Source organism: Octopus bimaculoides, chromosome 19 (assembly GCF_046866305.1).
Source record: "Octopus bimaculoides isolate indiv1 chromosome 19, ASM4686630v1, whole genome shotgun sequence".
Lineage (NCBI taxonomy): Eukaryota > Metazoa > Mollusca > Cephalopoda > Octopoda > Octopodidae > Octopus > Octopus bimaculoides.
The window spans coordinates 23,640,233-23,654,294 of record NC_142946.1 but is presented as its reverse complement, the minus strand read 5'-3'; the positions used below and the strand labels follow the sequence as shown (position 1 = coordinate 23,654,294).

The window sequence follows — 14,062 nt, the reverse complement described above, 5'->3', positions numbered from 1 at the left end:
GAAAAAAGATGTGATGTGATTAGTTAAGATGTCGATAGCTGGAATTCTAGAGACTATAGGTCTGATTTTTAATATGGGTCAGGGTTTGTGAGTTTTGACAAGATGATAAAATGTGGGAAGAGAGAAGAAGGAAGGCCCATACTCCCAAGACTGACATCTGTTTCTTAAAATTTCCCTATTTTGACAACAGAACTGCTGCTGCAATCCATCATGTGACATGCATGGAAAGACTAAACATACAGATGATGCAGTTAGGTCCATCCCTGATGAAATTTCTGTCCAGAAATCATACTGCAATCAGCATCATAGGGTGCACACTGTCCAACTGCCACATCGGTGACTTGAAAATATGATTGAGGGCCTATTTGGTATATGAGGTAGTCTGCAGCACAGCGTGCGCTTCCTTCACTAGGAGCACTATCAGAAAATTAAATTGCACATTCACATCAAAGAACACATGTGCACAAACATTTCAGTCCATAAATATCTGCAGAAGTTCCAAACATGGGACATTATTGTATTCATTGGAGTCATGGAATGTGGAATAGACAATCTTTGAGTTATGGGAGGCTATTCTAATTAATAAGGTAAAACCAGCATTAAACAACAGATGAGAACTACATAAAGCAGACTGGCTATCATGACAACACTAGTGTGTGCATGTCACTACTCTCTCTCCCACATATCTGAGCATTAGTAATAGCTTTTTTCCATTTTCTATTTCTTGACGAAGGTGTCCTAATCATGAAATATGGAAAAATACAAGGTAAAGCTTCAACTATTGTTCCGTCATCATTTTTGTAGTTCACTTTTATGTTTCATTTTGCATTGTTTCGGGCCTTAGTAAGTTTATATCTTTGAAATGAAAATGGGCTACTCTTGTCCTCTCTTGCACAAAACCAGTTCTCCATAAAAGATGGGAGAACATTTTTAAAGATTGTTCCCACTAGAGGTTGGCATTAGGAAGGGCATCCAGTTGTAGAAAACAGGCCAAAACTTGGTGTAGTATTCTGATTTGCCACTTCCTGTCAAATCATCCAGCTCATGCCAGTATGAAACATAGATGTTAAATGATGATGATAATGATGATGATTTCCATGTTGGCAGGTGTCAGAAGGTTTGACAGTATCTGACAAACTGCAGGATTGCATCAGGTAACTATCTCAGCTTTGGCATGGTTCTTACAGCTGGGTGCCCTTCCTAATGTTAACCACTTTATGATATGATAGAGAGACAAGCACAGATATCTTGTTAATAGAGGCAATACATGGGTACTCTGCATTATATGAGGGCGGGCAAGAGTAACTTGATGGGAGATAAAGATGGTGGTGACAAGGTGCCAGAGTGTACTTTCGAGGCACAATAAGGTGAGTGGAAGGGAGGATATAGATTGTGGATCAAGAGGAAAGGAAATTTGGGGTAATTTCATAAAAGTGTGGGGAGGAGAGTGACAGATGGTTAGAAATTGAGGTTGAGGTAGCTGTAATGATAAAGTAAATATTAAGCATTGTGTAAGTGTTTATTGTATTTACATCTAGAAATTTGCTTTATCTTTTCAGGTTAATGGAGAGATTTCTCATTGATGGATAGTATCCTTTTATTAAAAACTTACCACGTATTTTCTGCTAACACAGGTTTTTTTTTTTAACTTGCAATTATTTTCACTTACTCTGTGGTTGGCATTTGCCAATGCATTAACAAAATACTCAATCACCTGAAATTGCCACAAATCTGTGTTACATCAGTAAAACATTATCCATATTGCTGTATATAAACCATACAGTCAAGGAATAAGTAAGTACTGTCTTGAGTCTTAAGACTCTTAGGGCCAGTTCCCCCTATTTTCATAGCATATAAATGACTGACATCAGAATATCCCTCCTGAAGAGGATGCATCTCCATTGCAGGGCTTCTCTTTTACAGCTAAGTGCACTGCAACAATGTGAAATGAAGTGTTTTGATCAAGAACACAATGTACGAATGATCTCGGAATTGAAACCATGATCTTGCGATTGATAAGTCACATGCCTTTACACATACAGAATAGTATATGTAGAAGAATATGGGGATGCAAATAATAAATGTAGAAAAGGGTAGCCAATGCTTTTCTATAGGTCCATGGAGTGTCATGGGCCCCAAAAATGTTCAACTTCTTGCCTAATGTGAGCCTGGAGCAATCTCTTATCTCTTACACTGTTTTGGTATTACGTGTCAAAAGTTAAACAATGACATCTATATTGTAATGTCCTGTCCTCTTAGTTGAAAAATAAACAGACAAATTGGCATAATACAATGTCTGCAAGTTGATGAGTAACACATATTCCCCTCCATTTTCTTATTGTTATATATATATATATACATATACATACACACACACACACACACACACACACACACACACACACACACACACACACACACACACACACATATATATGTATGTATATGTATATATATATATATGTATGTATATGTATATATATATATATGTATGTATATGTATATGTATATATATATATATAATGTACATGTAGATGAAGGTATGTACATACATGTATATATATATGCATATACTCATATATTGTTTATATGTATATATACATACATATATATACATACACCAGTCTAAATTAGATTGTTTATTATGGTCTTTAATTTAGATTAGTTGATTCTCTCCATTTCATTCCCATATGATAAAGGCAAAACATTCTGCCAACTCTGTAATAGTGAACTATTTTCTATTCTTTTTTCTAAGAATCCCCTTGTAAACACAGTTATAGAGCGTGTTTATCGATATAAACATTGGCAGAAACAGACCTTTACTTCATACAAGTGATATCTACCATTATATATAATTTGAACATTGATTTTTTTCTTACATTTCATTTTCACTAGATATATCTTTTTCCAACCCTTTAAGCTTTTATTTTAATTCACATATCACTCTATATTTCTCATTTATTAGTTTTTCTGCTTTTTTTTTTTTGCTTTACCCCTCCTCTTTCTATAGGCTACCTTTGACGTTATATACTCTAATGGTTTTTAAAAAAAAACTTAATAACATTCCGTTCATCATTATACACATCCATTACATTCTGTTAAAATGTCTTATTGATGAGTTTGGTTTCTTACTTTCTTTCCCTGATGAGAAGATTACATTGCTTTACACCATTTTATTCCTTTGGAATTTTATATATGTGTAGGTGTTTGTATATATATATATATATATATATATATATTTGTTTAAAAAAATGTATATGTACATGTATGTGTATATGGTTGGATGTATGTATGTTTATGTATGTGTATGTAAATATATGGGTGCATGTATATATATATATATATATATGTATATATATATATATATATATATATATATATATGTATGTGTGTGTATATATATATGTATAAGTGTATGTATGTGTGTATATATGTGCGTATACATGTGTATATATGATTGTACACATTTATGTCAGTACTTTTTGTAGAAATACAAGATTAATTCCCCTTTACGGTCCCATTATTAACATAACATTCCTCTCCAATTTTTATCGGATTTAAATCATCTTATCTCCCAACTTTATACTCTAAATTTTCTTTATTTTTCTTTCCTTCTTTTCTTCCCTTCTTGTCCAACATACTGTCTAGTAGTGTCCCAACCTCCAACGGCTTTTTCAAATAAATTATGTAACAACCTTCTCCAACTACAGTTCCCATATTCGGTTAAAATGTCTTACGTTTAAGCTGGTTCCCATGCATTTCCCTGAAGAGAAGATTACATTCTTATCAACATCACCTATTCCTATGGAAGGTATAATTTGTAATCTTCGAAACATATGTTGGAAATAAAAGTATTCATTTAACATATGCGTTTTACTCCATTTACTAAATTTATATATACTCAAGTACCTAAAATAACAAGGAGTTTCTACCTCATAAACAGGAGTTACACCACAGTCATTTTGTGATCTTTGCTATCCTGGTATCTATTAACCAATTTATTTTGTCCGAATTAATTATTAACTAGGAGAAAATAAATACATATAATAAAATATATATATATATGTGTGTGTATATATATATATATATATATATATATATATATATATATATATACACGCACACACATATTTATATGTGTGTATATATACATTTATTTATATCTATGTGTATGTATTTTAGTGTCTGTGTTTGTCCCCATCATTGCTTGACAACTGGTATTGGTGTGTTTACATCCCTGTAACTTAGTGATTTGGCAAAAGACACCAACCAAATAAGTATCAGGCTTGAAAAAGAATGAGCCTCGGGTTGATTCATTTGAATAAAAATTCTTCAAGATGGTGCCCCAGCATGACCACAGTCTCATGACTGAAACAAGTAAAAGAGAAAAGGTAAATGGTTTCAATGAATCATGAAAAATTCTTCAGCCTTCAAAATTATGCCTGCATTTATTTTCACTGAATAGAATGATTGCTAAGTGATATGAATGAAGCTTTTAATTGAATAATTATTGCAGAACCAATCATATTTGCTTTATATAAATGATGCAAATATCTTCCATTTAAAAATATAAAATATGCCAAATTATATAAATAAATAAAAGCTTATTGTTCCTGTTGTACAAAATTATCCCTGCATTTATGAAGCTGTTTAGAACAGTTTTCACTGCACTGATAGCTTAAATTATTTTAAGATATAAATTTGTTTCATTGCATCATTGTAAGCAAGACCTGACATGCTGCTTTATGGATACTTTAAATGCATTTGTTGGTTACATGACTAAATTCATATTCATTGTCATAATATACTTCTGTATTAGTTTTCAAGTACAGCTGAAGTTGAAGTTTAAAAAAAAAAGGAACATAAAATTAGACAATAAAATGACCTTCTGTAAGACTTCAAAATTTGCACATGTCATGAATAACTTTTATGGAGAAGAAAAGTTATCGATTAATTATTTCATTTAGGTTACTGTGCAGATCCACTTGACATGACCTACTTTGTATATGTCTGTTCCTATTGATTTTAGTTCATTCACATCTGTTTACTAAAAACACAACAAAACGAAATACAAATATATATACATATATATATACCTGTGCTTTGGTTCTTTCTTTCTTTTTCTTTTCTTCCTTTCTTTTGTCACTTTTGCTATGAATTAAATTAATGAATTCAACGGGATACACCGTCTGCAAGTAGTTGGGTTCAGCATATTATCCTCCATTTTCTAATTGTTACACAAATTTTGGGTAAAACCTCCACTTTTACCCACTCCCATTGATTGCACCTAGTATAGCACTAGTGTAGCAATAATTGGGTACCCTCCCAGCAGTATACTGGATAGATACTATCCCTTAGTGGGTTGTACCCCCAACCCCTAACTCTCTCACGTTATATATTTATATATATATATATATATATATATATATATATATATATTCTTTTATTCTTTTACTTGTTTCAGTTATTTGACTGTGGCCATGCTGGAGCACCACCTTTAGTCGAACAAATCGACTCCAGAACTTATTCTTTGTAAGCCTAGCACTTATTCTATCAGTCTCTTTTGCCAAGCCACTAAGTGATGGGGACATAAACACACCAACATCGGTTGTCAAGTGATGGTGGGGGAGACATACATAGACACAAATAACAAACACACGCATACATATATATATACAACAGGCTTCTTTCAGTTTCCGTCTACCAAATCCACTCACAAGGCTTTGGTCAGCCTGAGGCTCTAGTAGAAGACACCCCTGATATTGCCTTAAATCTATGACACCTTAAAATATTATTTTTTATAAAATAATGATTGTTTCTTTATAGCATTCTTTTCTGTTGGGTTTGCTTTTAAGGAGGTCGTTAATGAGTACTTCCTTCAAGTTAAAAGAAACCCAGTTTATTTCTACATCATGTGTAGTGGTTAGAGTGTTGCACTCACAATTACAAGATTGTGGTTTCTATCCCCAGACCAAAAGTGCATTATGTTCTTGAGTGAAACACTTCATTTCATGTTGCTCCAATCCACTCAGCTGTAAATGGTTAACCCTATGATGGACTGGTATTATGTTCAGAAGGAATATTTGTCTGCTTGCATAGCCAGGCGTCATTTGAATGCTACAACCATGCAAGGAAATGCATTGTGACCAGTGGTTTACTATAACATCCGATAGTCTGGTCAATACAATGAGAATGTGTGTGTGTATGTGTTTGTAAGTGAAACCTGAAATAAATTTGTTATTATCCTTTATATACACTTAGCAAACCACAACAATCGTCCACATATGCCTTGACTACATTTAACTACCAAATGAAAGTAAATGGACAAAAGGTTTCAGTAGGTGAGTAAAAAAGACATAAAAACATTTGAAGAGAAAATACTTTAGGAAATAAATAAGAATCAGAATGTCATAATATCACAAAAGATGTTGACTGCTGAGTGAGAAGTGATAATGGAATGGTATTTAGTAGGAGGATGAGGGACTCTATCTTTTATCTGATAGCTCATTTTCATCAACATCTAGTTGAGGGGTGAAAAACTTACCTGTTTGAGGTTCATGGTGTATCATCTCTTTGTGCAGCTCAGTGTAATAACTGAGCTCGTTATAAACTCCTCTTGTAATTTTTATGCTACATTTATGATTAAGATTGTTATCTGCAACAACTTAAGATCTTCCTCTATAACAGCCAACACTGTAGCAATATTCTTTGAAATAGGTGGGGGGGCGAGCTAGTAGAATTGTTAGCATGCCGGGCAAAGTGCTTAGCGGTATTTCATCTGCTGTTACGTTCTGAGTTCAAATTCTGCCGAGGTCGACTTTGCCTTTCATCCTTTCGGGGTTGATTAAATAAGTACCAGTTACGCACTGGAGTCGATGTAATCGACTTAATCCCTTTGGCTGTCCTTGTTTGTCCCCTCTATGCCTAGCCCCTTGTGGGCAATAAAGAAATAAATATTCTTTGCAGTCAATTTAAGTGGAGTTTGTGAGATTTCTGTATTCTCAGACTATATTCTCAGTTTGTATTCATTATAATAGCATCAGCTTCTCATTAGATAAACTTTCTTTATGAGACACTAGCAAATCAACCAGATTCTCTAATATGACTTCATCAAATCCTACATCATTTGCAAATGTATTATTTTTCCAAATTTGATGTTGGCTTGTAACATGACAGTTGCAGCCAAGCCATATATTTTAACAAGTACCATTCAAATTTGAGGGTTTCATTTCATCCCATGATTTAGCTGTTATCTACAGCATCCATTATGTTGAATTTCTTTTAGAACTCTCTAACTGTAGGATAATCCTTCCTGTCAATTTCTTTCATAAGTTACTTGAAAGTTCTTGTTTAAAATATTCTTTGAAGTTAGCTATCACACTGTGATACATTGTCTGGAGCAAAGAAGTTGTATTCTTGGTGATATATTCTACCCTCACATTATCACAAAGCTCATTTAAGTTTACTGGGTGCTTTGTTTAAAAGGTGCAATGCTTTGATGGAAATAGTGTGTCTGGCACAGTACCTTTCTACAGCAGGACGAAAGATGTTTGTAAGTTGCTCTTTGAAAAGGCTCTTAGTCATCTATGTCTTCTTATTTGAACACCAAATCAGAGGTAGATTTGTGTAACCTTTGAAAGCTCTTGGGTTTTTTGGAGTGATATGCAAGTAGGCATTTTAATTTCATATTTCCAGGGCTATTTTCTTCCAGAAGAAATGTTAGATGATTTTTGGAAGCTCTAAGTCCTGATGTTAGTATTTCTTGAGAAATCAAAGTTCTGGCTGGCATGCACTTCCAGAAAAGGGCAGTCATATCAATGTATTCTTGTCCTGGTGTATAACCTTGTTTAGCAATCATTTGTTAAATGATTGTTGGCCAGGATAATTAAAAAGCAGCTGCTGTGTAAGCACTGGCAGTTTCACCAGGTTTTTACTCTATAAGTTTCACCTGCCTTTTTCTGTAAATTGTCATATGTTCTTTTGGATTTTTTAAATTACCATTATGCTTATTGGCACTTTACATTGAATCTGGTTCTCAATTCATTCAGTTAAGAGCCACTTCATTTTAAGCATCACATTAGATCATCACCATCATCATGTAATGTCTGCTTTCCATGCTGGCATGGGTTGGACTGTTTGACATGGAGCTGGCTAGCTAGGAGCTGTCCAGACTGCAACTGTCTGTTGTGGCATGGTTTCTATGGCTGGATGCCCTTCCTAACACTTAGTAGAGTGTGCTGGGTGCTTTTTATGAGCCACATAAATCTTTTTTACATTACTGCCTTCAATTGCATTTGATGGTTTCATTCCAAACATCTTGCATTGTAGGTAAATTAAACAATAGCAGCAGCAATGGATAAATATGTAGTTAAAAATTAACACCAAGAAAGAACTGTTTTGTGAGAGCCAAAAATTTGTTGTCGTATTCTTTTGAATGTAAGAATGGAAATGATGAGATGAAAAGGTGGGCGGAAGTACTGTATGATTTCAGTTAGTTGATGGGTTACCAAGTTCATAGGTACTTTGTCCCCTACACTGCTGACTTAATCTATTAAAATGCTACATTCTACCCTCTTTTTCTCTCACACAGACACACTCTGTAGTTATAACATATGTAGCTACAGACATTGCTATCATGCTGACACTTATTGTTATTGCTAATTGGTTACTCAAATATTAGTGGGTTAGTGGTGGTGGTTTTGTATTGGGTCTTGGTGGTGGCACTAGTCATATTGTTCTTGTTAATTGTATTGTTGTTGCTGTTTAGTCTCAAGCCAGTCCTCATTGATCTAACATTGTTCAGATCTTTTCAGTTTTCATGCACATTGTTTGGTTGGTATTTTCTCTAATCATTGTCAGATGCTATTTTGTTGCATTTAATATATTTGTTTTTTGCATGTTTACAGTTGTCATTTCACGGTTATAGGAGTGTTAATTATTGCCAATTTTATTTAACATGTGTTGTCAAAAGTTATTGATATTCCACTTCATTTGTTGCAGATTTCTGGGATACTGCAGGTCAAGAAAGATTCAGTACCTTACACAGATCATACTACCATCAGGCACATGCTTGTATCATGGTAAGTTTGATTCAACTGTTGCTCACATGAGTATTTAGTTTATACAGGGCCTAACAAGAATGGTATGGAGTATTAATCTGAAATATTTATCTTTGCATTAAATTACTTACCTAAACCCTTCAAATAACATCTTTTCCACAGTTCTTTACACTGGGCTGTCTTTTCTGTTTTTCTCCGTTTGGATCCCTGCTTTTTCAGTTCTGCCTCAATAATCCCTTGCCCAGCTATTTTTAGGGTGTCCTCTCATATGTTTCCTGAAGGGAAGGCTTTCCTCTCTCAGGTCTTGATGGTTTTGAATTGCTATTGCTGCTTCTGTAACTTTACTTTTGTTTTCCAGGTAGGGGTGTTGGCCCTATGCAAACTCATTTTCACCTCTGGAAAGTGGTGATCCATATTTGTTTGGCTTCTGTCATTTGACCTGGCAAACATGGGTGGTTTTACCTAGGGCTTGTACTCTGCTGGTATAGCTCTCAGGGTCATTGAGGTACACAAGTCACCACATGGCACCAAGGACTGCATTAAATTACTCTAATGAAAAATTCATGAGGATTTCTGACAGTTTCCCTACTCTATTTGCAAAATCTAGCATTGTTAGAATCTTCCAACCACTAGTAATTCAATCATCTCTAATTCAGCCTTCAAGGCAGTTTGTGAAAATCATATCATTCAAATGTACACAATTCTGGTCTCCCTCTCACTTACCCTTTACAAACACTTCCAGTACAGAGGCTGAAGCATCTGTCAGTTAATGTTCTCATATATCTGGTACTTGACTAACACATCAGCTCCTGAAATACTCTGGTACTTATTAATTCCAAACCTAACTTTTATTCAGCTATCAGTGCCTCTGTTCCATTGGACAATCTGATCCCTGTCTAATCTAAACAATCCACCATACATTAACCTATTACACACTTTCAGCAGCTCAAACCCTGCATTTCATGTCAGCTAATTCAGTTAATATTCTGTTCTTTTGCCAAAGGCCTCTCTAATTCAGCAGATGTTCTTTACTACTTAGCCCTTCAGAGACAGTTTAGCAGGGAACTGGAACTTTCTGCAGATTTAGCATGAAATCTCCTGTTCCCTCAACCCAAACAAAGATCTATTAGGCGGGCCCCTATCTTTACCAAATCATTCAACTTTTCTCTTTTCTGTAACTTTCAAATCAAATGACACAAGCTCAACCTTTCTCACCCAGCAACCACTGACCTGTTATTGTACTCACTTTTAGCATTTCAAAGGGGAGAGAATTGGTCCTCAGTGACTAGTTATATTAATTTGAGTTGTTTTTGTTTCATCTCCACTGTAACTGCTGGTATAACTTTTGTAAGACTCCAACTGCTTTTTACTACCAAACTAGTACTTTTTCACACTTGAGAAATTTTGTGAAAGTAACCCTTGACATTAGCAGAGCATTTGACTAAAAACAATATGAATAAATAATCATTATATTTGAAAGAATAATCTGAATGCTAAAGGGTTAAATAATACTGTCTTAGCTAGATACCTCTAAAAGGACTGAACAATAAGTTCTCTTTAGTAGGATGGCCTATAGAATCTATAAGCACTGCTCCATCTTTTCACAAAGAAAATGGTTATTTGCTCATTAGAGTGTGTATTACTTTCCTTAGGTGTTTGATGCCACTAGAAAAATAACGTATAAAAATCTGAGCAAATGGCTGACTGAGTTGCAAGAACATCGTCCTAATATTCCATGTTTATGTGCTGCCAACAAAATTGATGGTAAGTAAAGTATTATCTGCCTCAGCTTTTATATTATACACTTGGTTCAGCATTCATTTCAAAATTGTAAAATAAATTATTTTTCTATGAAAAATTAAATTATGCCTACTGAATTTTCTTGGACTTTCACTTTCTTCACCGTGACATGCATTCAATCATGAATTTTATAACATTTAGTACATGTTCCAAATAAATGTTGACTTTCTGTACGTTCTTACATTGGTGACAGATATTAACTTTTGCTAAATTGGTGACTTTCCATTTTTTTATAGCATAACTATGCTACAGAAAGTATGTTTTGCACCTATATTGACCACATTTCGTTTCGCTTGAACTTTGTGTGTGTACGTTTTGCCGTTTTCAATATTATCAATTCTATGAGTGTGTGTGTGTGTGTTTCTGTGTTCATTATGTCTATAGTAAACCATAGTAAAGAACATTTTACGCTGTTTTAATGAGCCCACATTTAATGAAGTAGCTATCCTTGTGGTTGGCGATCCTATTGAAAATCATGATATTCTCATTTGTGTTCAAGATAACAACCTTAAACGTGTTTCACAGACTCATCCTTATGGTGCTCTCCAGTATAATCTTATTCTGTGGAATGGACAAGATGGGTAGTATTTCAATATTCCTTGGATTGAACCTGCAACAAGATAACCAATTACAAACAAAAGGGTGTCATCAAATGACTTCTATTCTTACCATCTGATGTTAAGACCAGAACAATCAAATCCTTTCTACTATAGGCACAAGGCCTGAAATTTCAGGGGAGGGGACTAGTCGATTACATTGACCCCAGTGCCTCAGTGGTACTTAATTTATCGAAAGGATGAAAGGCAAAGTTGATCCCAGCGGCATTTGAACTCAGAATGTAAAGACAGGCAAAATACCGCTCAAGCATTTTGCCCTGCATGCTAATGATTGTCACCTCGCTACCTTCCAGAACAATCAAATCAATTGCACATGTCAAATAAACTTTATTTTCATTTATAAATTTTCTACATTATCTCAATAACCAGCTATAGTTATTTCTAATACACTTCTCTACAACGACCAAGTTTCATTACAAAATGAAAATAGTTTCACACTTTCAATTTGAACTAAAATTACAAAATATTCCATTACAAGAGTGACGATGTGTGAATAATGAAAGTAATGTTTCTCCGAATTAGTCATGTGTGTGTGTTATACTAAAGAAAGCTACTTATTATCTATCTACCAAATAAACTATGTTTTTGACTCAACAACTCTTTTTTACAACTAAAATAACCTCGGCAACTAGGTTGGGTCGCACAATTTTGAGTTCATTTTTGGACAATATTTTGATTTGCTTATAATGTATCACTTTTGTCCGATGTTTCACACATGTGTAGAATTCTACTCAGATAAACATTTATGAAAATGAACGCAAATATTGTATTAAAATAAGCCACAACCAAAAAAATTTCATGAAAAGACATCAATTTTTCTATAGGTAATGAAGAAATACAGCCTCACTCTCTCTCTCTCTCTCACTCTCACACACAAAAAAGATGTATGTATATGTATTTATGGGCGAAGGTCAAGAATACGCACTCTCAATGTTTAGGGTTAGGGTTACGCCAAAAACAGGTGGTGTGTGTATTCTTTACCTCTGCCAATTTATGTACGTGCATATCAAAGATAATGTGTGTGAGAGAGAGTGAGTGAGTGCCACTTGCACATACATGCAAAAAATTTCATACATCACAACACACACCTTCACTCACTCTCTCTCTATCTCTCTCTCACACACACACACATGTTCATTTCATACACATGCACATCTTACACTTTCTCCTCTGTTTTCCTTTCTCCTCTGTTTTCCTTTCTCCTCTGTTTTCCTTTCTCCTCTGTTTTACTTTCTCCTCTGTCTTACTTTCTCCTCTCACTTCAAAGCAAATGTTGCCTTTTCACTTTATCCTCTCTTTCAATTTCTGCTCTCTTCAAACATACAGAAAATAAAACAATTTTACAGAAATTAACAAACAACCATATGATTCCATATATGTTGAGTTGACAACTTTGCTTCTTCAAATGAAAAACTGCCATACAATAACTTCCTTTGACAAACACACATGCATACACACACTCTAGGTAAAACTTCTGTGTGAATTATGCTAATTATTGCAGTGTGCATGTGCAAATTTGCAGCTCAAATCCAATTGAAATGATCTTTTTCTGTTGTGTAATTTGTGTTTGTGATGAGCATATTTAAAAACCTGATCTTTGATATAAACTTAAAAGGAAGTTTTCCCAGAAATCCCATCCTTTACCTCTTCTTTCTAGCATATCTGAGGTGACTTTTCCGTCTCCCACCTTATTTTTTTTTCTGATTCTTATGTTTGCGATACCGGAGATTAGGATTTCACCCACAGAACACGTTCTCAATATTTTAATTTTCTCCCTCTCCACACCAAATTAATTTTTTACTTTTTTTCAAATTTTTTTTCTTGGTAATCCATGGAGAAAAAACAGAAAGTACAAAGCTTCAAGAATTTTACCCATCACCTCACCACTTTCAAAAAGCTACACACTTCCAACGTTTCACTTTTAGCTTTTTCTGTAAAGGCTTATTCACTGTTCACTTCCTGTGCATATTCTGTGTACTGTTCATGCAGCTCTTCTTGCTTTTTCTGATGAGTTGTGCATCTGAGTTCTGTATACAATAAGTTCATTACTATTTAATTTGATGAAAAATGAAGGAAAAAGGATGGCAAGAATTTTAAGTTCTCCCAAATATTCTCTACAACACTAAGACTAAGAGCAATGAAGATCTTATTGTGGATCAGCATGAGAGTTTTCAGAAAGAATATCACTTCCATATCAAAGTGTATTTTTTTCATGTCAAAACTATAATCTATACCGACTTAATTTTCTACATAAGGCTTATTCTTCAGTGGTTGGTTTTGCTTTGAGATGGTGATGATTGACTTTTGTTTCATTACATTTCAGTTGATTTAGAATCATCTTTTTGTTGAGCTGTTCTTCATATTTATGTAATGGTGTGTGGTGGGTTGATAGGAAAAGGGAGGTGGATTAGTAAGAATTAACCATGGATAATCGTTTTATATTTTACTTTTTTCAGTCATTGGATTGTCGCTATACTGAGGTACCACCTTGAAGAATTTTAGTCAAACTTACCAACCCCAGTACTTATTATTTTTTGTAAAACTTGGCACTTGTTCAATTGGTCTCTTTTGCCAAATTACTAAGTT

General features: G+C 34.3%; 1 protein-coding gene across 1 annotated transcript in view; it reads left to right on the top strand.

Moving 5' to 3' along the window:
• LOC106873102 (rab-like protein 2A) overlaps positions 1–14,062 on the top strand; it is a 143,569-nt gene that overhangs the window by 4,710 nt on the left and 124,797 nt on the right. The window contains exons 2-5 of the mRNA XM_014920330.3: positions 1,560–1,589; positions 6,262–6,341; positions 9,001–9,080; positions 10,712–10,823. Of these exons, the coding sequence (XP_014775816.1) occupies positions 1,560–1,589; positions 6,262–6,341; positions 9,001–9,080; positions 10,712–10,823 (302 nt within the window). The remainder of the gene's footprint in view (positions 1–1,559; positions 1,590–6,261; positions 6,342–9,000; positions 9,081–10,711; positions 10,824–14,062) is intronic.